At 41.2% G+C, this 27,901-nt stretch overlaps 1 protein-coding gene across 1 annotated transcript; it reads right to left on the minus strand.

The window, feature by feature from the left end:
• Window positions 1-1,206: 1,206 nt before the first annotated feature.
• Window positions 1,207-3,105, minus strand: LOC147610592 (uncharacterized). Its single transcript, XM_086786531.1, has 3 exons — window positions 2,991-3,105; window positions 2,678-2,910; window positions 1,207-1,734 (listed from the first exon to the last, which is right to left on the minus strand). The coding sequence occupies exons 1-3, from the start codon at window positions 3,088-3,090 to the stop codon at window positions 1,567-1,569; spliced, it is 501 nt and encodes a 166-aa protein (XP_086642657.1). The 5' UTR covers window positions 3,091-3,105; the 3' UTR covers window positions 1,207-1,566.
• Window positions 3,106-27,901: the final 24,796 nt, after the last annotated feature.

Below are 27,901 nucleotides of genomic sequence, written 5' to 3' on the forward strand. Positions count from 1 at the left end.
ATCCATGGTGTAGCATACATGCATGCTCTCCCTATAACCACACATAATGTTTGGTCAGTATCTCAAATTGGACCCAGAATATACGTCAACATCCCATTCAGAAAGTACTATCTGAGTTGTCCTGCCAGTTTGACAGCCTCACCTCTGCTCCCCCTAACAGTAATGTATTGGAGGCAGCTTTTCCTCCCCCAAAATATTGTTTTTGTCTGGGCCATAATCGTTAAAGGGCGCAACTGAAACCTAGAAGTAACAATTATGTAATGTCAAGTCTGAACTATCTGAAGTTCTTGTTAAAATGTAACAACATTTAGGTTGGATCTGAAGCGTCAGCTTTGTGTATGGATGAGGTGGTCTTGGTATATTGCTACCTGCAATGCGAATACACAGACATACAGAATGTATTGTTGTTTTCAAACTATTCCTAATGTGCAGTACAGTTGTCCAAGCACCCATGCATTGCCATGACACTAATTTCTATGTTAGAGTGATTTCTTAGTCTAAACGTTTTCCTCTTGGCTTCCATCCTTGGTATCATGCAACACTTGGCCACAAATGCAAATTTTTGATGATGTAGTGTTGGCAACTCAGAACTAAACTGCTTCAGCGAGAGATTGAGAAGCACAAAGTGAAGATGATTATTTAGCTATGAGAGAGAATGAGAGGGTATGTCCTCAAGATAGCTCCTGCAAACAAATACCACAGAAGTTGTCCAAATCAATATCTTCTTGGTATTCTTAAAGTCATAGCAACATGTGCCTTGTGGCACAAGTGCAATCTTGAAAACTCCATACACAAAACTGTATTACTCCAACCGAGAGCTCAAATGGCAGCATGTGAAGACACCCTGAGAAAATATAGGAAGGGTATAGCCCCCATGTGCATTGAACTCAGCTCATACCCAATTGCTTGTTACTACTGCCATTACTTAATGCTGGCAGCTGACCCACAATACCATGTCATTTCCTGCTTTCCTCAGTTAAGACCTGGGCTCCCTTCGCAGTAATGGCTCCTGCCACTGTTACATGCTCAACTACTTCACACCCCAGGCTGCTCCCATTTAAAGGTCAAACTTGACCTGTCAACTTGTCTTAGACTCACATGCAAAGTGAACTCAAAATCCTGCTGTTCTTACCGTAAATTTCAAGCAATGTTTTACAGGAAAACACGAACACATAAAGCACGCACAAGCCATTTAAAGCAGGCATAAATACCAAGCCAACATGTTATAAGCTAAATGAAGGTTATGGAGTTCCTACCTTCACTACTAATTTCTGGAATCTTTAAACACAGTATGTGTATTATCCACACTTTTCTAAGTAAAGGAAAAGCAACACAATCAGAATGCAGAGAGCACGCAAAAGATTTCTTTGAACAGGCTCAATGACCGGACAACACAAGCCATCATGTTATTCATGATAACATATCCTGATTCAACCAGTAACTGCTCTAGGCAATCACATCCTCAACCCAAAGAAAGAGCCGAGAAGCACCTACACATAAAAGATAAAAAAAGGCTGCAAAAAAATTTCTGCGGGCTGCTGTAACTCCACACTAGATAAACGCAAGCTATCGCGGAGCCTTCTTTTTCCCTGCCACAGTCTTCTTCTTGCCTTTTCTAGTGCATGCATTGCATTTCGTGTGCTGCCCTCTGCAGGGTAAGTTGGCAATGTGCCGTCTTCCACTGTAGCATCGTATCTCCTTCAGCCGCCTGATATCGGCAGCAACATCTCGGCGCTGCCACACGAAGGGGTATTGGCAAGTCAGCATATGGATGAGGACTACAAAAAACATGCTAAAACCCTCGTAGAGATGAGGCTTTTCTTCTTGCTGAAATGTGTGATTCACCTAATACTCACAATAATCTTGGGTTTCATGCTGAAACATGTAATTGATATAGCCATGGTAGTATAAAAACCTGTACATATATTATGGCTTCCTAGTTGCTCTTACTGTATGTCATATGCACAGGAAGGGGTATTAGCAAGTCAGCATACTTATGAGAACTACAAAAAACATAATAGAACCCTCTACAGAGATGAGGTTTTTGTGCTCGCCGAACTGTGTAATTTAGGTCTACCGAATACACATAAGTTATGTGATTGATACCACTATGGTAATATGAAAACCTATACACAGATTAGGGTTTCATAGTTGCTCTATGATCTATGACCAGAACTACCACACATACCAGAACCCTAAGCAGAGGTTAGGTTTCTCCCTGCTTTCTGAAGTGTACAATATGCATAGATTAGAGTTTCCTGCCCATACCATGTGCATGGGCTAGAATTTCTTTTTTGCAGAAACGTATGTCATAGGGATAGGTTAGGACTTCCTGCTTGATGAAATGTATGAAGAAATGCATAGGTTAAGGTTTCCATACCCTATGCCTAAATTAGGTGCTGAAGCCTGAAAGGTACACCTTATGCACAGGTTAGCATGGGGCTTCTTGCTTGTTGAAATGTACATTCTCAGTATAGACTAGTGTTTCCTGCTATGCCCTCTGCATGGGCTGGGGTTCCTTGCTTGCTGAAATGTATACCCTATGCATAGGCTGATGTTTACATGCTAAAATTGTCTCATGTGATGTCGCCGGGGTAGTTAAAAAACTAGTGTTTCCAACATGCTAGACTTACCCTGGCTGGTAAAACTGAGAAGGAAGAAAGCATGGCATGCTCACCAGGTCTCCTTCGATTTTGAACTCCTTGGGGTTCTTGATGATCTCTTCAGGGACGAGGGTGAGCTCTTCTTCGGAAAGCTCTCTTGTAATCTTGTTCTCCATCCCTATGTTGAGCAGGATTTGCCGTGCTTTCGTACGGCCAATGCCGTGCACGTCCTGCAGGGAAGCCTCGATCCTCTTGGTGTTGGGTATCTCAACACCGCCCACACGGGCACATCGGATATGCAGGCAAAAAGGCCTGTGAAATCAGAGAAAAAATACGCACACAACACACGTTTCGAGCCAAATGGATGAGGAAGTAGGCGCGAAAAACTACTTGCCTTTGCAAAGGTGCCTGTGTTGCGGGAAGGTAGCGAGAGGGAAGTAGAAGCTGAGAGAATGGAGAGAGCCGGTGCCAATGTAGAGGCCGCCATAGCCAGAGCTTGCCTTCAGTGAGAAAGGCTTATCCAGGGGTGGCTACCATTGGTTTAGCCAACAAACTACTACCGAAAATATTCTGAGTGAAAATGTTTCAATTCCCAATCCACTTCTCTTAAACCTCTTCATCAATAAGTCCACTTCTCTTAAACCTCTTCATCAATAAGTCCCCTCTTGGGAAGGTGGAAGAATCCATCGCCTCACACAAGCAGCCCCCGCCGTGTAGTTCACACGTATCGAACCCGGCCCCTACAATGAGGTTCTACCAGCTCGACTACATTCCCCCAAGAGTTTTCTTCATACAAAAAAAAAGCACCTTAGTTTCGAGGTATATTGTACATTGAGGTTTGAAACTTTTATTTATTTTGAAAAAAAAATATTTATATTAGTATGCTATCCATCCACACTTACAACAGTCATCTGTTTACACATACCGAAGGACCAGTTCAATTCTCAACCAAGAAAAAGGAGAACCTAACACCCCCATGCTCTTCTCATGTTAAATCCATATTCCCCCTCTATGTTTTAGGCAATCCAACTCTCCTATTATTATGTGTTACCAACTCCTTCAAATATTTCCCTGAATATACGTGCAACATGCCATGAGTTGTTAGGTTCCCCTAGTATGTGCAACTATCCCATCATCTTGTGAGTGGCTCATTCTATTCCAGCCTGCAACAATGACTGTACCAACTCCACAAATGTGTTATTATTCATCTTATTCACATAATATACAGACTAGTAGTAGTGCACACAACTATACATCAACTCAACACCATCTAATCCCTGCCTTAAACCCTTCTGAAATACCAGACAGTTCCTAGAAATCTAGATTTCCCACAGACAAGTATATCTAACCAAGCTAAAAACCACATCAACTACCCCCTCTGATCCAGTTAATTTTCCCATTAACCAGTCCCCCCAAGAGCCCCTTAGACCTATGTTAGCACACACCCGATTGTTTATCTTGCTCCACATACCCCTGGTTTGTAGGACATCCCCAAAAAGCATGTTTACCATCCTCTACTGCCTGATCCACACCTAGGACAAACTCCTGAGGTAAATTAGTTCATGTGCACCAACTTGCAACCAAGAGGGAGAGCCCACATACATACTTTCTACAAAAAGGTTTGAGCTTTCAAAGGTATTCTTAGACCCCATAGCAATTTCCACCTCTTCTTCCAAGTACCCATGCTCCACCTTACCCTCCAAATTTTGTTGCAATAGGCCACATTCAACTCACTCTTTATCATCTCCTCATACAAACATTTGGTAGTCACCCTCTCCAACTTGGATCCATTTATCCATGCCCAATGCTTTAACCAACATGCCTCATTAAAGGTTGTAGAATTCCAGCCCCTCCCCACCTCCTCCAAAGCTTGTCTTGCCACCCCCAGGTCTCTGTGATGTATCCCAAACTCATTCCTTACCTACACCAAATCCTTCCACCCCACTTGAGACCCATCCCAACAATCTCCAATCCATCTCATTCCCTTGTTGTTTAGCCTCCTAGCTATTCTTGCATTCACCTAGGCTAAACAAGGAATGAACTTGTGTGACCACCATATCCCTAAGCTACACAAAGAATTCCATGTGACCCTTATACATCCTTACCACTTCATTAATCCCATCACATCTTTCCACTTGTAACATAGGAACCTGCAAAAGGAAGAGCTTTAAATTCTCAGTGGAGTGAGAATAGCTTTCCTCTCTCCAATCCAGTCATGTCCACTTCCCCTTACATTGTACACTAGACTCCTTTATTACCTCCCTTACCATTTTTAGTCCAGATCTCCTCCTGCTACTATGTAAAAATTTTGGTAGGCCAGTTGCCACACTAGCCTTAGCATGAATGAGAAGATGTAGTATTCCTAGCCCCCTCCCAAGTCTTTGGGCATACTTACTTTCTCCCAAGTAAGCCAAGCTAAATATCCCCTCCTATTGTTGTTCCTTTTCTAAAGGAACTTCCTTATTGGAGACATAGTCCTCTTCCAATGGCATTTTATGAAGTCCACCACTGGAGACAAAAACATCATATATGCTTTCAAAAGTGAGTTTATAATAGCCATTATGTCAAAGACACCTTGACTCCTTCCCATTTCTTTATTTTATCCAGGATCCTATCTATTGCCCACAGGGATTTCATTAACGTCTTCACAATTTCGTGATCACGTTAACAAAACCTATTGTTAACACATTAAAACTTGTGATCACATTGTATATTCACATGACCTGAGCAACGACCTGCCAGAACCCACTAGTCCCGTAACACCTCCGTGCTTTTTATTTTCCCGGTGGGCCCGCCGGGAAAACAAAAGAACACCGGCGGGGTACTATTCTGTTTATAAACACTGCCCGACACCCATCGTACAACTTTTGGGGAGATAGTCCTTGTTTTGGGGGCGTGATATCTGTCCTCAAAGTACTTGTAGAGCTCTCGAGTTGCTAGAAGTGTCCTCTTGGGAAGAACGTCCTTATCTTAGGGGCTGTCGTCTTTCCTTGTAGGCACTCCTAAGGCTATTGAGCCACTCGTCCTTAATTCTTTGAACTGGGGGCAGGGTGTGGTTCGTAGCTAATACTTGCAGCAGAGATTTAGGGACAAATTTGGAGTCATTCAGCTTTGAGCCACGTACGTAATCTACCTCATTCTGCTTTATGAATGGTTTGATGGAGCCAAGAGTCCTGCTTAGGGGCTTGTATTGGTTCTTGATACTTGATATAGTTTAGAGTAGACAAGGGTCTATTATCCTATACTAGAGTATTGGGCAAGCATAGATCTTTGATTTTCTTTGTGAATGTTAGAGAAGGTCTATTGTCCTATACTAGAGTATTGGGCAAGCATAGATCTTTGATTGTGTAAAGTATCCTTAATTGGGTACAAAAGGCATCCTTCATTGGGGGTGCAATGTGCATGATAGTTTCGAAGTAGTTTTGTAGTAAGACCTTGCAAGATAGTTTGAAGTAGTTTTGTGTTATGTGATCTTTTGTATTTGTCAAGATAGTTTCGAAGTACTTTGTCTGCTAATGTATGTTTTGTAATACGTGAGTGATTTGTTGTTTTTTCATTTGTGTATTCATTATTATATGCTTGGTTGAATAGGTTATTTGTTGAGATGGAGGACAATGTTGGATCCAGTGATACCTTCAATAGAGTCCAAATTTCAAATAGCAGGAAAAAAAAGGCACTTGGGATAGAGTGGCAATATGCAATTAACGTTGGTGATCGATTCATAGATTGGGAGTGTAAGCTATGCCATGCAGTAAAATCAGGTGGGGCACCTCGACTAAGAGAACACTTTTTAGGCAGACCGAAGAAAAAGTTATGTACCCACCCCTCTGCACCTATAGTGGCCAAACGCATAAGAGAAGAAATTCAAAAGAAAGATTTAAGAAAACATGACACTCCTACCGTTAATGTATCAAGGCAGCAAGAACACTGTTGTTCTAATCATCAAACTCCCGCTACATCGCCTACTTGTACCCCGAACGGCAATGTGCAACCAGAAAGTAATCTACCCAGTGCATCTTCCTGCAAGCGAAACTTTGACGTAGGAAATATACCCATGCGTCAAACTTCATTGCAAGAAAGCCTACGTCAAGGTCGACTCGATGATGCACAACTCGCCCTTGCTGAAGCGATTTACTTTTCTGGGAGTGCTATGATGATGGTGGACAGTGAGCATTGGAAGAGAGCATGGAAGAAAATTGGTGAGTTTGGACCAGGGTTTTCACCGCCTACCTACCATGCTATGCGAAATGATCTATTAGAGAAATGTTATGCGCAAGTAAAAGAACGTGTACAAAGAATAATTCTTAGCAATATAGAGCTTTCTGGATGTAGTATAGTAAGTGATGGATGGTCTAATGTACAAAGAAAACCATTAATTAATATAATGGTTATTTCACCTAGAGGTGAGACTTTCATCCGTGCCGTGGATTCAGCTGGTTGGGGCTTACATTGCTCAAGTCATTAGCTCTGTGATAGAGGAAGTGGGTGCCAAAAATGTAGTCCAAGTCATCATGGACAATGCAAAAAATTGCAAAAATGCATCCAAAATCCTACAGCGACAATATCCACATATTTTTCCGGTAGGCTGTAATACTCATAGTTTGAATCTTGTATTAAAAGATTGGTATAAATCTGATGATACCAAATGGTTTGCCTCAATCGTCAACACTGCTTACCAGCTTGTGAGATTCATGCTCAAGAGACAGAGGGTGTTAGATATTTTTCGACCTCGCATGTCAGTTATGTTAAAGCTTCCAGCGGAGACTAGGTTTTGCACTCACTTTTACACTTTTGAGTCTCTTCTTAGAAATAAAGATGCAGTTTGCGAAACATTTACATGCATGGCATTTCATGACTAGGAGAACACTCAACTTGAAAAAGTGAAAGAGAAAATCAAAGTCTTGAAGGCGGCGCTTATTACGAGAAGAAGTTGGTGGAACAGTGTGATGGATGCATACCATGTAATGATGCCTGTTATGTATGCCGTACGAAGTCTTGATCAAAGAGCGCCTAGTCTCGGAAAAGCATGGATGCAATGGTGGACTGTCCACCAGTGGAGTTTGGAGTGTCCTGAGAAATTAGAGCATTCAGTGGTGGAAAGGCAATGGCGTGTACCATTCTTCAGTAGACAAAGAAAAGTTCTATTGAAGTACTTTCATGCTAGATGGATTGGAGCGCATTCACCACTACACAGTGCTACTTACATGTTAGATCCTGAATATTGGAATATGGATTTGATGTTCAACGTTGAGGTGGTGCAAGATTTTTATAAAGTGGTAAACACTTTCTATAATAATGATGATGATCGTGTAAAGTGCATAAAGGAGATGACCTCATTTCGATTGAAAGAGGGTTTATTTTCCAACTCCCTTGTTCAACAAATGGCTAAAGAGCAACCTGCATAGAAGTGGTGGATGATGAATGGTGGTGAGCATTATGCTTTATTGCGCAACCTTGCGATGAAGGTTCTAAGTCAGTGCTCTTCAAACTCAGGCTCAGAAAGAAATTGGAGCATGTACAAATATATTCATAGTACTATTCGCAATCGACTTCTTGCAGATTGAGCAGATAAACTTGTTTACATGTATTGCAATGAAAAGATCTTGCGTGACATTGAAAGCGAAGAGTATGAAGAAGATATGCCCAGATGGATGTATAATTGTGACGATGTAGTAGACGAGAACTTTGATGTTGGACGCACGTTGTGCACCACCCTTGAGATAGAAGACAATTTAGACATTGACTTAGATGAGCTTAATTTAGCAGACGAGAGAGTAAACGGTGAAAGAATTTAGCAGACGAGAGAGTAAACAGTGAAAGAATTTTGGAGCAAGATACTGACATAGAGGAAGAAGTCATTTCATTAATTTCATAAAAAGTACTTGTACAAATGATCGTGTTTGGAGAAATTATCAATACAAAAGTAAGATTTGTCTTTCTTAGCTTTCATCTTGAAATAAATTACGAATTGCACTAGGAGTTGCATCTAAAGGTCCTGGTGGTTTATATTCGCTAGCCATGCCGAACACTATATAAATACCTTGATTTATTGGGACACTGCACAATGCACATGTGGAAGTATTTTGCATTTGCCTCACTAAACATATTAAGTGGTAGTAGTGTCCATAGGGTAGTATATACTGGCCGCTCCACCCATCGAATACTTTGTAACATACAGGACATTGGGGGGTGGAGGAACTAGTAGCCTCAGCAGAAACTCCCACAAGATCAGGATGTATCAAAAAATGAGAGATGTGGTTTCCTTGGCGCACAGGAGCAATACGTGAAGAGATGCTCTGTACATCTTGGCTGATCTTTGTGAGCTGCTCTTGAATCCCTCTATTGGCCGGGGGAGGAGTTGACGCTTGAGATAATCGCTCAGCTTCTTTCTCCTTCTCTGCTAGCTGTGCCCTTAAGCTTTCTTTAACCTTGTTTAACTCCAATCCAGCGCCCTCCACCATGAGAGCAAGTTCTTCCCTTGTGAATGTCACTGTCTCTTCATGTATGTCGTGGGTGTTGACAGTGGCCTCTCTGGAGGCGAAGTCCACTGGAGTTTCTAGGATAAATTGAGCATATAGCATCTTAGCAAAATAGAGTGGAGCGTCGGCGTTATGGAGAGGACGACCGTACACCTCCAAGAAAATGCGCTCGGCATTAATTTTGATATCATTGTGAGTGTAACGTGAAATCTTCCATCTTCCCTTCTTAATCTCGCCATCTGGACATGGCCATATTTCCTTTATCATTACGTGTTTGTTTATGTCTTTCCATTGGGCATAAGTAGGATTTGTCCATTTTGACAACCTGCATGCTGTTCTTGTGGCTTCGCGGGCTGTCAGGCCATGTGCAAGGGCCTTCATTCGCTCATATGCCTTCTTGGCTAACTCTTGATGCTCGTTTGCTTGCGCCTCTGCCATATCTGCATGAACATAAATGACTTTAGGATTTTAATGAATTGTAAAGATCAACGTAAGATAAATTGACCATTACTCTCAAAAACTTAAAGTTTAACACCACGAGAGGAGATATGTATTGCAAAAATTCAATGAGAAATATCCACTTGACTCCAAAAATACTTCAAACAATGCGCACACATCAAATTTTGAAAAGAAAACATAAACTTAAACACCACAAGAGGAGAGAGATATTGCAAAGACTCAATGAGATAATATTTCAAACAATGGACACATCAAATTTTGAAGAGAGAAACAAAATGCCATTCCTGAAACTTAATCTCCTGATATTGTATCATTACAAAATTGGGGTGAATGACACCGATAGCTCTACAAGAGGACGCTGTGCCCTCGTTGGGTCAGTATTTAGTGATCTAAAAAATTCAACTACTTGCAAAATTGATTTTCGCTCATCGCGATTAGGTAGAAACATCCAATTTTTGACTCTATGAATAATAGTATCCATGGTAGCTTTGTCATAGGAACTATTATCCATCCACAACTCTTGTACTTTCTGCCAAAAGTCATATAAAGTTTGTAATAAATATCCCAAGAAATAAAGAAATGGAAAGGAGTCAGGGTGTCAGGAACTTAGGGCCTCCTTTTGGGGTTGGGATGACTTATAAGGATTTGTCTAATTGGGCAATCAATGATTTTATATTCACGTGATCACAATTTTTTTTTTGTTAATAACATGTGTTAACATGTTATTAACATGTTAACATGTTAACATGTTCCCAAAAAAGCCGGTGGCAAGCGACCTGGTAACCGGCTAAAATCCCGCCAGGCTTTTGCTATACCCGGAGGTCCCGCTGGGAAAAAGAAAACCCCGGCGGGTCCCTGCGGGGTCGTCATCCAGCCCGGCGGGGTACAATTTCCTATATATATGGGCCCGAGGGGCCCTTTGGGAGTTCATTGCTGACAGGATACACAGGTAATGAAACTTGTGTGTGTGTGTGTGTGTGTATGTGGGTGTGTGTTCGTGCGGGCAGCCGCCCACTGTCGCAATGTGCAGCAGGATGTGGGTGGTCCGCCACACGAGGGATGTGTGTGTGGGTGTGTGTTCGTGCGGGCAGTCGCCCATTGTCGCAATGCGCGGCAGGATGTGGGTGGTCCGCCATACGACAGGTGTGTGTGTAAGGCCATTCTTCGGAATGGTGCTTACCCTGGGGCACTTAGTCGGTAACGCGGCTAGTCTGTGTCCTATGGTAAGTATGGCACGCTGTAGCGGTACTAGTCTCGGTAACGCGGCAAGCATAGTATCGTTATGGCGATGTCACCTTCCCTTCCCTTCCCTTTGTCAAATGCGGGCATATGGTCGGTAACGCGGCCAGTGTATGTTCGTATCCTATTCGTATTCCCATAGAATCGGGCGGCATTTTATCGTTAACGCGACAAGTTGGTGTCGTCCGCTAGTGCATAAATTGTTTTTTGCATATTGCGGCATTTGATCGTTAACGCGGTCGAAAAAATGTCGTAAATTTGCTTGCATATTATGGCATATGATCGTTAACGCGGTCGAAAAAATGTCGTAAATTTGTTTGATTTGACTTGTATTGTTTTTATTGTGTTTGATCCATGCGATACTTGGTTGCTAATGCGGCATGAGTATTTCATGGATCAAAGTTTACATCATATTGTCTAAACGTTTTATTTTATAATATCGTGATTCGTAACTCAAAAAAATGAATTTCTCTCTCTTCCTACCCCCCTCTCTCTCTCTCATGATACACTTCACAACTCTTTCTCTCTCTCTCTCTCTCATGATACACTTCACAACATGATAGATGTGTAGATAAGGATTTGTTTTTTTTTCTCTTAAAATATACATAATTCTTAATAATTTCTTTTTTCTCCCTCTATTTACTTAAAAATTAAAACAGTACATTATTTTCCTCTTTAGGAACTCACAAAAACATTAAAAATGTCATCTAATGTTTCTTCTCTCTAACTGTCACAACTCTCTCTTCCTCTCCTCTCTCTCTCTCTCTCTCTCTCTCTCTCTCTCTCATGATACACTTCACATCTCTCTCTCTATCATGATAGGTGTGTAGATGAGGAGTGCTTTAGGATTACAAAACATTATTTTTCTCTCTTTAGGAACTCACAAAACTATTAAAAATGTCATCTAATGTTTCCTCTCTCTCTATCTGTCACTCCTCTCTCTCTATCTGTCACTCCTCTCTCTCTTCCTCCCCCTCTCTCTATCTGTCACTCCTCTCTCTCTATCTGTCACTCCTCTCTCTCTTCCTCCCCCTCCCTCTCTCTCTCTCGTTCGATAATGTATACACTTGATAAGTAATAATGCACTTGTTGCGGTTCTCTCACGTTCGATAATGTATTGCATGATGTTGAGTTCAGTAATATTGTTTGATATTCTGTTTTTGTTTGATCATTGATAAGTAATGATACACTTGTTGCTGTTCTCTCACGTTTGATGATGTATTGGATGATGTTGAGTTCATTAAAATTATTTGATATTCCGTTTTTGTTTGAACATTGATAAGTAATGATACACTTGTTGCTGTTCTCTCACGTTTGCTTGATGTTCATTTCAGTAATGTTTGATATTCTATTTTTTTGTGTTTAGTGATATTTGCTAGATTTACGAAGACGACCAACATGCTGAAGAGCGTAAAATCATTCTACGAGCAATTCGCATTGAAGTAGTCATCACAGTGTCACAATGTGCTGATGATGTCGTCAAAAAGATAAATGAGTCTGAGATACTCATGCGAGATCTAATAGACCAGATATGGAAAAATGCACAGCGTCGGCTTCGAAGCGGAGGCAACACTGAGTTGCTTGATAGACAGAAGATAGCAGATTTCAACCATCAACATATAACACGAACCATTTTGGGGAGCATGCGTGTAGCATGCAGTGATCTTAGAGATGCTGCCCCGCCTGAAGCTAATATGCAACGTCTACAGTTATGGGACGTTGTATGGAGCGAGCAAAGAGCCAAGAGCAAGCGCATGAAGGCGTTGGATGCAGAGTCCCTCCCCAAAAGAGTGCGCATTGCCCAGGACGTCGCTGCAACGTCCAGCCAGGCAGATGCAAGTGGTACAGGTGTCATAAATCATACCATCTACAATTCTATGTGCACACACCTCATTGGCATCCCGCACGAGGCTCTGTTTGAAGGGCGAACAATAGGCTCTGGTGTTTTTGGCACAGTAAAAGAGTATACAGTTAAAGGTATATCATTTTTGCCGGAGCACATTACTTTTTGCGGAAAGCACTACAAAGGAGAAGGCAGCACCAAGTTCGAGAGCTTCCAGGCAGAGCAGGGCATGCAGGTTCTACACCCATCGATTGTCAGGTGTATTGCCTTCACAAAAGAATCTCCTTGGATCACTATTTTCCCGTACTATAATGGCGGCTCGCTTGAGGATCCTATCTAATTCCCAATTAGCCAAATCCTTATAAGTCACCCCAACCCCAAAAGGAGCCCCTCACCTAGAACACAAATTTATTTGTTAGATGTTATTTCATACAGTGGTATACTAAGGTTCATACATGTTGATTATAATAATGGATAGAAGATATAAACATTTGTGGTTAGTCCAAAGGTCACTTGAGACCTTCTGACATTCCATTGGGGGGCTATTTGAGCAAGCCCACATTATTGGTTTAGAACAATGTATGAACAATATATACACACACATAATCATTCTAGTTTGATGCTTCTTAACTGTGATCTAAGCTTGTGGTGATGATGCATTTTTTGTGATCCCATTCCATCAAATTGATATCAGAGCAAATGGGTCTGTGGGGAAGAAAACGAAATGTCATTCCCATTTTTTGTGATCCCATTCCATCAAATTGATATCAGAGGCAAATGGGTCTTGTGGGAAAGAAAAGCTTTAGAAAAACATTAATTTCCTCCTTGATCTTGGGTAAGGTCCTTCCTTCTTTTAATAGTTAGAGGTGGACTTGGTATCAATCCAATATATTGAATAGTATTAAAAGCAAATGGGTCTTTGTGGGAAAGAAAAGCTTTAGAACAACATTAATTTCCTCCTTGATCTTGGGTAAGGTCCTTCCTTCTTTTAATAGTTAGAGGTGGACTTGGTGTCAATCCAATATGGATAGTATTAAAATCTTTATTTTTAAAAAAAACTTTAAGGACCATGCAAATTGTGATCTAAGCTTGTTGTGATGATGCATTTTTGGTGATTCCACTCTATCAAATTGATTCAGAGCAAATGTGGGTCAAATTGATGATGATGCATTTTTGGTGATTCCACTCTATCAAATTGATTCAGAGCAAATGTGGGTCATGTGGGGAAAAAAAGCTTTAGCACGGCATTAATTTTCTCCTTGATCTTTGGTAAGGTCCTTTCTTCTTTTATTATGAACATGCCATTAAAAATTTCCAAAACAACTTATTTACATTGTTTTTGGGAGGAAAATGTGTGTGAGATCAAGAATCAATAAATGCGTTTTAAAGTTGCATAGTCCTTAAAGCATTTTTTAAACATTTACCTTAGAGGATCCTATCCATATTAGATTAGCACCAAGTTGCATAGTCCTTAAAGCATTTTTTAAACATTTACCTTAGAGGATACTATCCAAATTAGATTGACACCAAGTCCACCTCCCAAAGAATTAGTAAGATTTCTTTCCATTAATTATTAGTAAGATTTCTTTCCATTAATTACAAGAACAAATGGGAACGAAAAAGAAGAGAACCAAGCAATATCAAGCCTGCATTGCAAGCTCCTTGGTGTGGGATATTGGCATAGTTAAGGAAATGACAAGAATACTCTCTAATCCGAGGGCTCAAAGATGGGAACTCGCAAAGAGAAGAGAATCGCCCAAGAGCAAGCCTGCATCAATTAACGTTAGTGTGTCATGTCGAAGATTTTTCAACCTTTTTTGGTAAATTCTCTTTTTCGACATGACACCATCCGAAACTTCTCGCTCAGTAACACTTTCAAGGACGGAAGCTAGACTAGGTAGCAGGGTTATTACTCCTTTTCTTTACACTTTTTATAATTGCCACCCTAGCTTAGATATTTCACATTGTATATGGTCAAAGGCCCACTTGTATATTGATAGCTAGACATATAAGGCTTGTATATGAACATCGCTCTGTATAAGTGTGGGTGACCGGGCAAAGCCCACATGTATAAAGGTGACTTATGAGGGTATGTAAGGACACTTTTGATAATACAAACTATTGAGCTCAAGCTTGGGAGCTCCTTCCTTCTTGCTTGTCTTGTTCTCTTCCCAATTCTTGCATGCTTCCATGTTTTTGTCTTTGGCTATGGACTCTTGTTGAGTTACTTGCTTACATGTGTGAGTTCTTGAGAGTGTGTGTGTGCTTGAGGTAATCTTGCTTGATTCTTGCTGTTGGAGAATAGCTAAATGTGGAGAGAGAGAGAGAGAGAGAGAGAGAGAGAGAGAGAGAGAGATGAAAAGATGCAGGGGGGAAGAGAGCTTGAGCTCTTGCAAGCACACACACACACTCACAAAACCCTAATAGAGAACACACAAGGTGAGAGGCTGAAAATCTTCTTCTTCTCTACTCAACACTCAACACACCATATACAAGATAAGAGTACACAATAATATGAAAGGTACTCAACCAATACATACACGGGTTCTCTATAGTGTGAACCCGACTAAATGAGCTGGCGCTATAACTATGCCAGTCTCTAGAGTGGCTGTCACACAGCCTGTCATCCCACTGGCTGCATATCACCCAAGATCTCACCAACCATGCCAGTGGTGTAAGTGTGGGGCCTATCCCCCAGGCGGGTCATCAGTGTCCACCGCCTCACTAGAGCTCGATATCTCAACACTCCCCCTCGAGCTCAACTCCATCTCATGTACACCAAGCGAAGCCCTGAATCTGCGGAGCTTCTCTGTACCCAATGCTTTGGTGAAGATGTCAGCTACCTGATCCTCTGTGCTGACATAAACAAGGTCAAGGTCTCCTGCCAAGACCCTCTCTCTGACGAAGTGGTAGTGGACCTCTATGTGCTTCGTACGAGCATGAAAGACTGGGTTCCTGGCCAACTGTATACTGCTAATGTTGTCACAGAAAATGACAACTTGTCTATCCACTGATAGACCCAAATCTGCAAGTAGCTTTCTCAACCAAGCTACCTCACATGCTGCCATAGCAGCTCCTCTGTACTCGGCCTCTGTACTCGATAGAGCAACCGTAGGCTGCTTCTTGCTGCTCCAAGTCACAGCAGCACTCCCCAAAGAAAACATGAATCCACTGGTAGATCTTCTGTCTGAGATACTACCAGCCCAATCAGCATCTGTGTACCCATGTACACATATCTCTGTCCCAGTCTCATAGAATAGTCCACAGTGCAAAGTAGACCTCACATACCTCAGTATGCGTCTCACAGCATCCAAATGCGGTTTCCGTGGAACCTGCATAAACTGACTCACCAACCCAACAGCATAGCTCAAATCTGGTCTGGTGATCGTCATGTAGATCAAACTTCCTACTATGCGTCTGTACATAGTAGGATCCTCCAAGATCTCTCCTGAATCTGCACTCAACTTGCCATTCTGATCCAATGGCACAGAAATAGGCTTACAGCCTGTCATACCATACTTGGACAACATGTCCAAGCCATACTGTCTCTGCAGTAATCCAATACCATGTGGTGACCTAATCACCTCAATGCCCAAGAAATATCTGAGCTCCCCCAGATCCTTCGTCTCAAACTTCTGTCTTAGCAAGATCTTTACATCAATGATCTCTGCATCATGGTCCCCCGTAATGATTAAGTCATCCACATAGATGACAACAAGCACAACCCCTCTATCACCATGTCTCACATACAATGAGAAATCTGCATTGGCTACATGAAAGCCAATAGTGACAAGATATTCAGAAATCTTGTCAGACCATGCTCTTGGTGCTTGCTTTAAGCCATACAAGGCTTTCTTCAACCTGCAAACATGCTCGGGGTGACCCTCATCCTCATAACCAGGTGGCTGCAACATATACACCTCTTCTTGCAAATCCCCATGCAAGAATGCATTCTTTACATCCATCTGATGTAAAGACCATTGCTTTGACGCAGCCACTGCTATCACAACTCTCACCGTTGCCATCTTGGCAACTGGGCTAAAAGTTTCCTCATAATCAATCCCATATGTCTGCGCATATCCTTTGGCTACCAATCTAGCCTTGTACCTGTTTATGCTCCCATCACTGTTATGTTTGACTTTGTACACCCACTTGCATCCAATGGCTTTCTTGCCTTCAGGCAATTGCACTAAATCCCAAGTTTCATTTCCATATAGTGCATCCATCTCCTCATCCATAGCTTTCTCCCAATGCACATTTCCAACAGCCTCATCAATGCATGTGGGCTCAACAACCTGCACAACCTTTGCCATATATGCGTAGTGATGTGCCACATAACCATCATATGTAAATCTCTGCACAGGGTTCTTCACTCTCCCTGATCTTCGCAGCTTTTCATTCATGGCTTCCATAGCCTTCTTTACACCAGGTGTTCTCATAGCTGGGATCCCAAGCTCCTCATCAAGGCTCATATCTGAGCCACTAGACTCTCCATCAACATGAGAATGCCCTGCAGAAATGTCAGGCATACCAAGGGGCTCAACCACTTTCTCTTTTCCTTTACGTGATGTAGTAATCACATTTGCAGGGCTGGTATTATGATGCAGCCTGCCACTCCATGGTCTATCAACAGACCCACTAGATGAGGACTCTCCTGGTCCACTCAAAGACTGTGATTGATGTCCTGCATTCTGTGCAACCACACTTCCACTCACATCAGCCCCAACAGCTTCTTTTTCAGCAGCATACCAGCTGCTCATCTCATCAAAGACAACATCCTTGCTTACCCTCAACTCACGTGTAGAAGGGTTATAACACCTGTATCCCTTTTGCTCAAGGGAATATCCAATAAACACACATTTTTCAGCTTTCGGATCCAGCTTAGTTCTCAGCTCATCTGGCACATGCACATATGCAATGCATCCAAAAACTTTCAGATGAGACAAATCTGGTTTTCTGCCAGTAAACCTCTCCTCTGGAGTTACATCATGTATGGCTGCAGTTGGAGTCCTGTTCATGATGTATACTGCTGTAGAAACAGCCTCAGCCCAATAGCTATGCGGCATATTCTTCTCTTCCATCAATGCTCGCGCAATCTCAGCAATGTGCCTGTTTTTCCGCTCAGCAACTCCATTTTGCTGCGGAGTATATCTGCATGTGAACTGTCTCCGAATACCATTCTTCTTCAAGAATTCAGAGAACTCATTGGAGAAGTACTCTCCCCCTCCATCTGACCTTAGGCACTTTACATATTTCCCTGTTTGCTTTTCAACCAAAACTCTGAAATTCTGAAAGTGAGTGAATACCTCACTCTTCTCCTTCATGAAATATACCCACACTTTTCTTGTGTGGTCATCAATGAAAGTGACATAGTACCTGCAGCCTCCCATAGACACGGTCTTCGTAGGACCCCATACATCTGAATGCACAACATCTAGTGCATTTCTGCTCACATATCTGTTACGTGAAACACATGCTTTGTTTGCTTCCCAAATTGGCATGCTTCACAGATTTTCTGCATACCTTCCACTTTAAATTTTGGCAGCCCTGTCACGATTCCTTTTGTCTGCATAGACTTCAATCTCTGAACATTTACATGTCCAATTCTTTTATGCCATATGTCTGTGTCTGCAACAACTCCTGAACCATTTGCAAACATCGCAGCACTCATCTCAGGCATGTCTACATTCAACGTAAACATTCTGCCCACTCTGTTGCCTTTTGCAACCAACCTGCACTTGTCTTTGAAATCTTCAACATAACACCCATCAGGATTAAACCGAACCTGCAACCCCTGCTCAATCATCTGGCCAACTGAAACCAGATTCTTTGTTATGTTCGGTACATGAAGTACATCTGCAAGGTACTTCACTTTGCCATCCTGCATAGATAATGGCACATCTCCAACGTGGGCAATTGGATGAGCAGTGTCATCCCCTGTTTCCACAAAACCTGGTCTTTCTGGGTTCTTCATCTCCTTGAACCACTCCCCATGACTCGTCATGTGGTTCGAAGCGCCTGAATCCACATACCATACATTATCTTTTTGTGCTGCATCAACATTTTCAGACATGGCATTCACAACATGCTGCATAACAAACAATCTTTCATTGTCCTCATTATTTCTGCTTGAGGATGCATAGTTGTTTTGCTGCACTTTCCCATTTTGCATGTCAGCCTGCTTCTTATAACATTCTGACTGCACATGTCCTGGCTTACCACAATAGTAGCATTCACGTGCATCATTATATTGCCTTTGCCAATTTCCACGACCTCTTTGACTCCCCCTGCCTCTGAATTTGCCTCTTCCACCTGTGTGTTGTTGTTGTTGTTGATTCTGGGACTGTTGTTGTTGCTGCTGCTGCTGGCCATAATTCTGATTACCTGTTCGGCCACCTCCTTGACCGCGTCCACGGCCTCCTCTACCTCGTCCTCTTCCTGAACTCGTGTAGAAGGCCTGTTGCTCTGAACTGTTTTTACTTTGTGAAGACTGTTGGTCTTCACCCAAGCTCTTCTCTTCGATAATCAGCATAGACACCAAATCTGTAAAGTTGGGAATGTTTTCCCGAGTCTGAATGGACGTCTTGAACGCCTTGTATTGTGGCCCGAGACCACGTAGACAGACTTCCACCTTGTCATCATCATCTACTGACACACCAATAGATGCAAGGGATTCCACAATACCCTTTATCTTCAACGCATAGTCATTCACAGACATGCTCTTTTTCTCCACAGTATGAAGTTCATTCTTCAACTGTATCTTACGTGCCTTGGTATTTGTTTCATATAGCTTTACCAAGGTGTCCCACGCCTCCTTGGGGGACTTGGCATCCTGAATGTTCCCAATCATGGTGTCCTGTATACTAATGGAAAGCCAATACATTACTTTCCTGGCTCCTTGGTTCCAATCTTTAAACTCTTTCACATCTGCAGCAGTCGGATTTATATCCGGTATCTCCGGTGCCTCTTCATGCTCACCTTCTATGTAGTCCCAATAGCCTTTTCCCATCAGGAAATTCGTTAACCTGAACCTCCAAGCATGGAAGTTATTCTTGTCAAGCTTCTCAGCCACAATCTGTGTTATGCCATCATTAGACATCTTGCCAAACACACAATTTTACCAAAAACTGCACTCTGGTTTTTCCTGCACAAACTGTATTTTCTGCACAGCGGTACTGCTATCCACTCAAATGTCACAACCAGTGACCTCAATGCACATACATACACCCAATGGCAACTGTAGACCTCTTTGCAGCACCCACAGTGTCTGCACAGTCAATCTGTCTTCCTGCAGTACTTGAAACAGAGTTCTGCAGAGAATCGATGACTTACCCGCAGTGCTCGAAATCGCCTGCTTTCTGAAAAACGGAGGTCCGGACGCGCCCGAAACGCGTTTTCGGCCCGAAATTTCAGTCCGTAGGACCAGTCCGTAGGACTGTATAGTTGCCCTGTAGCTTCACTCCCGCGAAGAAAGCTCCTCAATCGGAGATCGTTTGCCGGTGCCTCCCGTAGAGCTCCCGACAAGGGTGTAGTCACCAACACAATAGGGAAGAGTAGTTGAAGCTCTTACCCTTGTACCGCTTCCTGTGGTTCTCTTGCTTGCAGCTCAGCCCTTAGCACGAACCAGGCTCTGATACCATGAAAAGATGCAGGGGGGAAGAGAGCTTGAGCTCTTGCAAGCACACACACACACTCACAAAACCCAAGGTGAGAGGCTGAAAATCTTCTTCTTCTCTACTCAACACTCAACACACCATATACAAGATAAGAGTACACAATAATATGAAAGGTACTCAACCAATACATACACGGGTTCTCTATAGTGTGAACCCGACTAAATGAGCTGGCGCTATAACTATGCCAGTCTCTAGAGTGGCTGTCACACAGCCTGTCATCCCACTGGCTGCATATCACCCAAGATCTCACCAACCATGCCAGTGGTGTAAGTGTGGGGCCTATCCCCCAGGCGGGTCATCAGTGTCCACCGCCTCACTAGAGCTCGATATCTCAACAAGAGAGAGAGGAGAGGATGCTTACTTCTCCCTCATGTGTGATTGGATCATGAAGGTCCAAGCATTGGATCAATAGAGATAAGGGCTTGACCACACCCTTGAGGTTTCTATTATCATTGTGAGAAATGCATTGTGATGACTCTAGACGAGTTTGTACTCTTTGGTGTTAACATGCTTGTTGTGAGATTATAACTTTACACAACTTCCATCTTCACCCCATTAATTGTTATGAGAATGTATTTTAAGTCCCCTTAAAAATATTATTCTACTCTCTTAGATAATTCTGAGACGCTTGGATTGTCTTTGTGTCATGCCAAATTATGTTAATTTATGGGTGATACCATTTTAAATATTAATACATTAGGTGCACATTGACGTATTCTTGGTGGCTTCCTATCATTGTTTGTTATAGTTGGTTTGGCAGGGTGATTCTTCAAGTACTTATGCCTAATGAACATATGCATGGTGATGGTTTGTATATGTTTTTGGAAGGTATTCATTATTTTGGACAAGCTTTGTATATATCAGCTAGCTTGTGCACATCCATTTAGTTATTTTTACAAGCTTAGACTTGAAGCATAGACTTGCAAAATAATTATTTTTTAAAGCTTAAAAGCTTTCCCCTAGTCCCAAGTAATCTAATATTTAAGAGCTCTCTATTTTGGGTAAAGAACGAGAATCGTGCAAGAAATAGCACACTTTTGTATTTTTGGAGGCTATGGCCTATTTTAGCTACTGTAAATGCATAAAATTACTCATATGTGGGGAATAGGCCACAGTGAGGGGAGAAGATTGCACCTAATGTTTTTGGCATACAAGAGCTAAGTATTTTCACGTGCTAATTTCTAAAGCTTGGTTTATGTTGAATTTATAGCAATAGCTTAAGTTGAATGGTTAAATAATTATTTTGCTTTAGACATTGTCTTCTGCAAATTCCTAGATGGGGATCCTCATGTTAATGGTATCGTAGCACAGACTAGGTCAATTTGTGGAAGAAATTGAAAAGGATTGAAGAGATTAAAGGCTAAAGGCAAAGGTTGAAGAGTAGAGAGGTTTTTGTGATTCATTGATTAATAACCAAAGGGCAAAGAAAGGTGGAAAACCACTATTGTTTACTCAAAATCACTAAAGAATCAAAAACCACTTTTCAATCCCTTAATCCTCTTCTTAATCAGATGCCATAGATGTGTTTAATTAGCAAGCAAGGAAGGTGCCAAAATCGCTTAAATCTTATTAAAACAAGCTGTTTCATCTTCTCCACATTATCAAGGGTTATAGGCGACTCACTTCAAGCTATTCTTCTTTCCAATATGTATCTACTTTTAGATATTGAGGTTTTGATTAATTATGATTAAGCCCCATAATTGCAAAAGCCTAAAAAAGGCTTTAAAAAGGTTCAAATCCTCAATTTTTGGAGTTTTTGGTGGTCAAATGAGTTGCTTTGAGGTACCAAAAGGTTAAGCCAAAATTTTCAAAATTTCAATAATTTTTCAAGGCCTGAAACTTAGGTGTTTAGTAGTAAGGATGGTTATGTATATGTATATATATGCATGTGTGTGTGTGTGCATAACATATATATAGGTATGTATGCATGCATGTGTATATGTGTGTGTGTGTGTGTGTGTGTGTGTGTGTGTGTAAAATATGCTACACACATATATAGATATTGAGAGGGATTTATTTTCTATGCTTACAAAGTATTTGCAGTGTGCATAAGTGGTGTTTGGAGTTCTTGTGTGAATGAGATTTGGTGATGCCATCCATGAGATGAGTTTGTTGGATTGTACATGTGTGCACATGTATGTCTCTCTTGGTGTGTATTTTCAAACTTGGGAAGCCCTTGTCACATATGAAAGGTATTTAGACCTTAGGGGGTCGTTATAGGTGGGTTCTCAAAGGTTGAAGACCTTAAGAATAAAGATCATTAATGTATGGAGGAATAGTTGGTGGCCATACTGGGCCAATTTTGGAAGCCAATCATATGCTTTCTAGAGCATGGAGAAAATGCGAAGCTTGTCATGGGCCAATTAGGGGCTTTAGCATGCACATGGAGTAGAATTTTCTGGCAATAATGCTTGAAAGGATCCAAGTAGCATTTTCTCTTTGGCTCTATATGACATTACAATAATTCTTGAAAGGACCCGATGTAGTGTGTGTGAAGAAAATGCTCGTTACCTAAAACATTAATAAAGATAGTCAATGACATGTTATTGTTGCTCACATACCAAAACAATCAAGATGCATACTACAATGCTCTTCGTAGAAAGCAATATGTCGCAGATCTTGTTTGTGGCATACAAGAGCATGGCGGGTGCACTCAAGACGACATCAGCACACACACATACATACATACATACATATGTATGTATATATATGTATACATATTCATACATATGTGTGTATATTTATGAATATATATATATAATGTAATGACAAAGCTATTTTCCATTAACACATGTACACATTGGGCTTGAGGCACATAGGCTTTGAGCATGGGCTAGTGTGGACATATTTTAGGGTAAGTGGCTACATAAGTCAACTAGTAGACATCTATTGTATCTGTTTGATACTCATTATGATCTTTTCACTATTATGTCATTTCTTATAGCTTATGCTTCTATGGTGGCTAATTCATGGACGTCTTCCCATGTTTAGGTGGCTAGACTTTGCACATGTGTGTACTCCATGCTAATGGCAACCCTAGATTTCCTTCATTGCATTGGTATTAGAGCCATGATCCCTTTCTTGAATTGGTATCAGAGCCATAATCCTTTCTTGCATGTGCTAGATATATTAAGCTATTATGTGGAGATATTCACGATACCACTACTCGCAGTTCTCATAGTTTACTTGGAAGCGTTTATGTAGGTATAGTGAATATATTTGAGTAATAAGGCATTAAGCATGAGGGTAGTGATGACTTTATTGAGGTGTGATCTCATAGGAGACACATGATTATACATATGTATCTATAGAGTTTTACTTTTGACTCAGGCATTTTCTTAGATCTAGTATTGATGGAGATAGACCCAACCTATGAGGATTACTTCAGTGACCTTAAAGATTCTAAGGTTAGTGACTTTGTGGATGATAATTCCACTTATCTCTCATGTGTCGATACATTGTTAGCCTTTAGGGATGATAACATTTATGATGATCTTGTAGATCATATTGTTACCTTGGAGGATCACACACACATAGAGGGATTTGCACATGAGGATGTGGCGTGTAGTTTAGATCAAGCACATACACACATGGATATAGTGGATTGTGCCTTGGATGTTTTCAGTTGTGCTACATTGGGCAATGGCATCGATTCCCATCTAACTTTGCATGTGTTGACTATGAGCTATGTGCATTTGATTGATTGTCACACGACCCTAGGTTTTACAGAGCCGGGACATCTTATTTTGGGTACATCGTTTGCCATTTTGTAGTGTATGGTTTTTGACTATGTAGCTCAACATTCAGATGCACATATGGCACATCCTAGTCTTGGCCTACACAACCCTTCTTTTGTGCTAGGACAATTTGACATTCTAGCCATGAGTTTCTAGCCCATTTTGTGGGTGCTTTTAGTGCCATATTCACATTATGACTATGAGGATGGGCTAGTTGTTAGTCTTACCCTTCAACCCAAGAGGATTTGGGGCTAGCCTCACTAATCAACATTAGCCTCCCATATTTACCATTTGACCCAGGTGGTTGGAGGACCATTCTTTTGAAGTTTAGATGGTTTGGATTTCCCTTTGATCTAGGCAGTTGTAGCTTCATCATCCATGGGAGTCTATTATCCTTTCCATTTGATATTGGGGGCCATATGACTCCTTGGCTTGACATTCGATCCGGAGACATATTGTTAGCTTCATCAGCATTGCACTACATTCCTTCCCATATTGTTAGCTTCATCAGCATTGCACTACATTCCTTCCCATTTGATCTAGGAGGTGTCATATGCCCTTGATGATGACATTAACACTTAGCCATGATTTTGGCTTTGTATATAGCCTACTATATGTGTTTGTTATGCATGACCACCCTTTGATTTCGAGGATGAAATCATTGTAGGAGGGGATGGTTTATAACAAAGCTTTTTTCCACTAACACATGTACACATTGGGGTTGAGACACATAGGCTTTGGGCATGGGCTAGTGTGAACATATTTAGGGTAAGTGGCTATATAAGTAAGTTAGTAGATAACTATTATACCTTTTTGATACCCATTATGATCTTTTGTAAAAAGGGGGGTCATGTATATAAGTCAACATAAGCCTAGTTGGGTACCAACAATGACTTTGCTAATGAAAATTACCATTTATCTTCCCCTAATTATCCTAAGCTAAGTTAATCCAAGGCTAAGCTAGGCTAATCTAATTGTAGCTAGATATAGCTTTCTTTCATTGGTATCAGAGCCATGTTTTTGATCTAAACCTTTATCCTAATTTTCTCAGTAATCTAATTGTAGCTAGATATAGCTTTCTTTCATTGGTATCAGAGCCATGTTTTTGATCTAAACCTTTATCCTAATTTTCTCAGTAATCTCTATTATTCTAAAAATTAGGAGGGCTCTTGATTTTCTTGATGATTCTTGATTGTGAATGAAGAGAGAGCATCAAATTTGTGTAAAGATTGATTATTTGGGGGACAGAAGCATAAATTTGAAGAAGTTGGACTAGAATTGAGGACCGAGACCAAAATTAATGGGAGGACCAAATTTGGGGATGGATTGTTCACAAATTTGGGGATGGATGGGAGGACCAACTTTTTGGGGATGGATTGTTCACAAATTTTTTTCTGGTTTTTTTTTGCACTTCTCCCTCTCCTGAGGTTTCCATGGTTGTTTCCAGCCCTATTGGCGTGAATACCTTGAGTTGCCATGGAGAAGATGCTGTGTGTCAACTTAGGGCATCACACAGGTGTTCTTGTGGTGAGAGCCTACTCTACAATAGGCAGCTGTGCGAAGTTATTTTTGGTGTGTAATAAGCATGGGAAGCACTAACGCGTGTTGTTGTTGTGCAAATAGCAAGGGGAGCTTCCGGATGTTGCCTAGCTATGGGGAGTCAAGTTTGGCCAAAGTGTTTGTTACATGACTTCATAACCTCAAAAAGCAACGGATGTCAACAATCATGGTTGAAAAGTGGAAAAACCCTAATTACATGCTACATCTACTACTTGATCTTCTCCATTTTCAAGGCTTGGACGCATCGGTGAGCTTCCATTGAAGGTTATGGGCTACTTTTCATACTTCTTCTATTGATTTTCATCAAGAAATCAAGAAAGGGCCACTTCTTACTATCATAAGCTTGGAGTTTCATCATAATGGCAAATTTAGCCTTATCCTTTACCCTTGTTGATCAAGAAATCATTCCAATGGAGTTTCATTGCTTGAATCTTGAGGGTTTTGGCAAGTTCCTCATAGCCATGCAAGCCACATACATACTTATGTTTGCCATTGGTGGTCTACACTTGAGCCTACATGCATAGCTTTCTTCTCTTGAGGCATTGGAATGCTTTTCATAATTATTTGAAGCATCTACTTGATTCTAATCAAGATTCATGCATAGAGAGCTTCCTTGACACTTTTTGTATGCAAGATAGCCACCATTAATTTCCCATTGGCATTGTACACTTGTATCTTGTGGTTCTTGTGGTTTTGGTTGGCTTGTATAATGCTATTGGAGAAACTACATTACAAGGATCAAATGAGGAACCGTATGATATATACCATAATGTTATAAAGCATGAATGCATATACTACTTTTGTAAGTGACCTCTCTCACATACTTGGATTACAAGCTTTCATTCCATTCGATTTCAATTCCAGAATTTTTGTAGAATCTAGTATGGTGGAGGTATGGTGGGAGGGTACCTTTGGCACTAGGTGGAGTGGCCAAAGGGGAGTGCGCCTTGAACCTTTCGTGCCAGTGAGTGCCTTGGTAAAGCGATACGAAAGGGGATGTGAAGACATGGACCCAACCCTTGCCATTAGATTCTAAACTCTGGGGTGGGAAGACTTGGCCGGGAGATTAGTAAATAACACTTCATCGACGAACATTGATTGGTATTAGCATTGATATCAATTTGGCAATGATTATGTGAGACAATGCAATGGATATGTTTATGGTTTTACATTGAGAAATGGACTTCATAGTTAGATAGTACACTCTTAAAAGATCCTATAAAGCCAAAGAACTCCCAAGTCGGACATTATTTTGAGGGTTAAAAGGCTAATCTACTACTGGTTGACTTTGTATAGAAAAGTCAAAACAAAGAGTACTATATATTTGACCAAGTCAAAGGTGACTCCATAAGTGGATTGTACACTCTGTTACCTCTCCATAGAGCTAAATATCACTCAAATCATAGTTTGGGAGATTATCCAAAGGTCAATTGACACTTTTAAGATGATGCCGAAGCCAAAACCCAAAGAAAACTACAAGGAAGTCCTTGAGCACAAAGCAGTCACATCAAATGCAAGGTAAGATGTAAGGCAAGATGCCTAAGGAGCTATGCACAAAGATATCAACGTCAATGTCAATGAGGGAATGGCTAATGTACCACATATACTTCATGTTCCACAAATGCCTCAGGATGGTAGGGACATGAACATGAACACCATGATGTACTTCGTACAAAACATGCTTGATAATAGAATCATGGACTAAAGATTTTAATTCATGGTGGATAAGTTTGATTTTATTTTCAAGAAGTTGCCTGATGGACTCTCGCTGGTTTGAGGAAAGATGTGACCAAAGGCAAAGAAGCTTATGGTGGACCTATGATGCATTCATATGCACCAAACATAATTCAGCCAATGGGACCACAAGCATATGTGCCTTTTGTGGGAACTTCACATGAAAATGCATACTTTTGTGGGAACTTCACATGAAAATGCATCGCATACTCCTCAAGCTATTATGCACCTTGGTGATAGAAGTCATGGATCTATTCTTGGAAATGAGAACTTTCCTCTATCATTGATGCATCAAGGTGGAACAAATGTGTTGGGTTTGCCTATGCATGGTGTCTCTTCAATGCAAGGAAGGAGTTTGGACAAAGGCAAAGGTATAGTTCTGGAAGAACCAAGGGTGGATGGAATTTGTAATCCTTCACACATGGGTGGTTCTCACTATAATGAGATGGGAGGTCCTTACTTCAATGAGATGGAATTTGGAATCCTTCACACATGGGTGGTTCTCACTATAATGAGATGGGAGGTCCTCACTTCAATGAGATGAGAGATTATCACTTCACTGAGATGGGTC

The sequence above is a fragment of the Cibotium barometz genome, chromosome 49, assembly GCF_041138505.1.
Source record: "Cibotium barometz isolate CiBa-2024 chromosome 49, ASM4113850v1, whole genome shotgun sequence".
Classification (NCBI taxonomy): domain Eukaryota; kingdom Viridiplantae; phylum Streptophyta; class Polypodiopsida; order Cyatheales; family Cibotiaceae; genus Cibotium; species Cibotium barometz.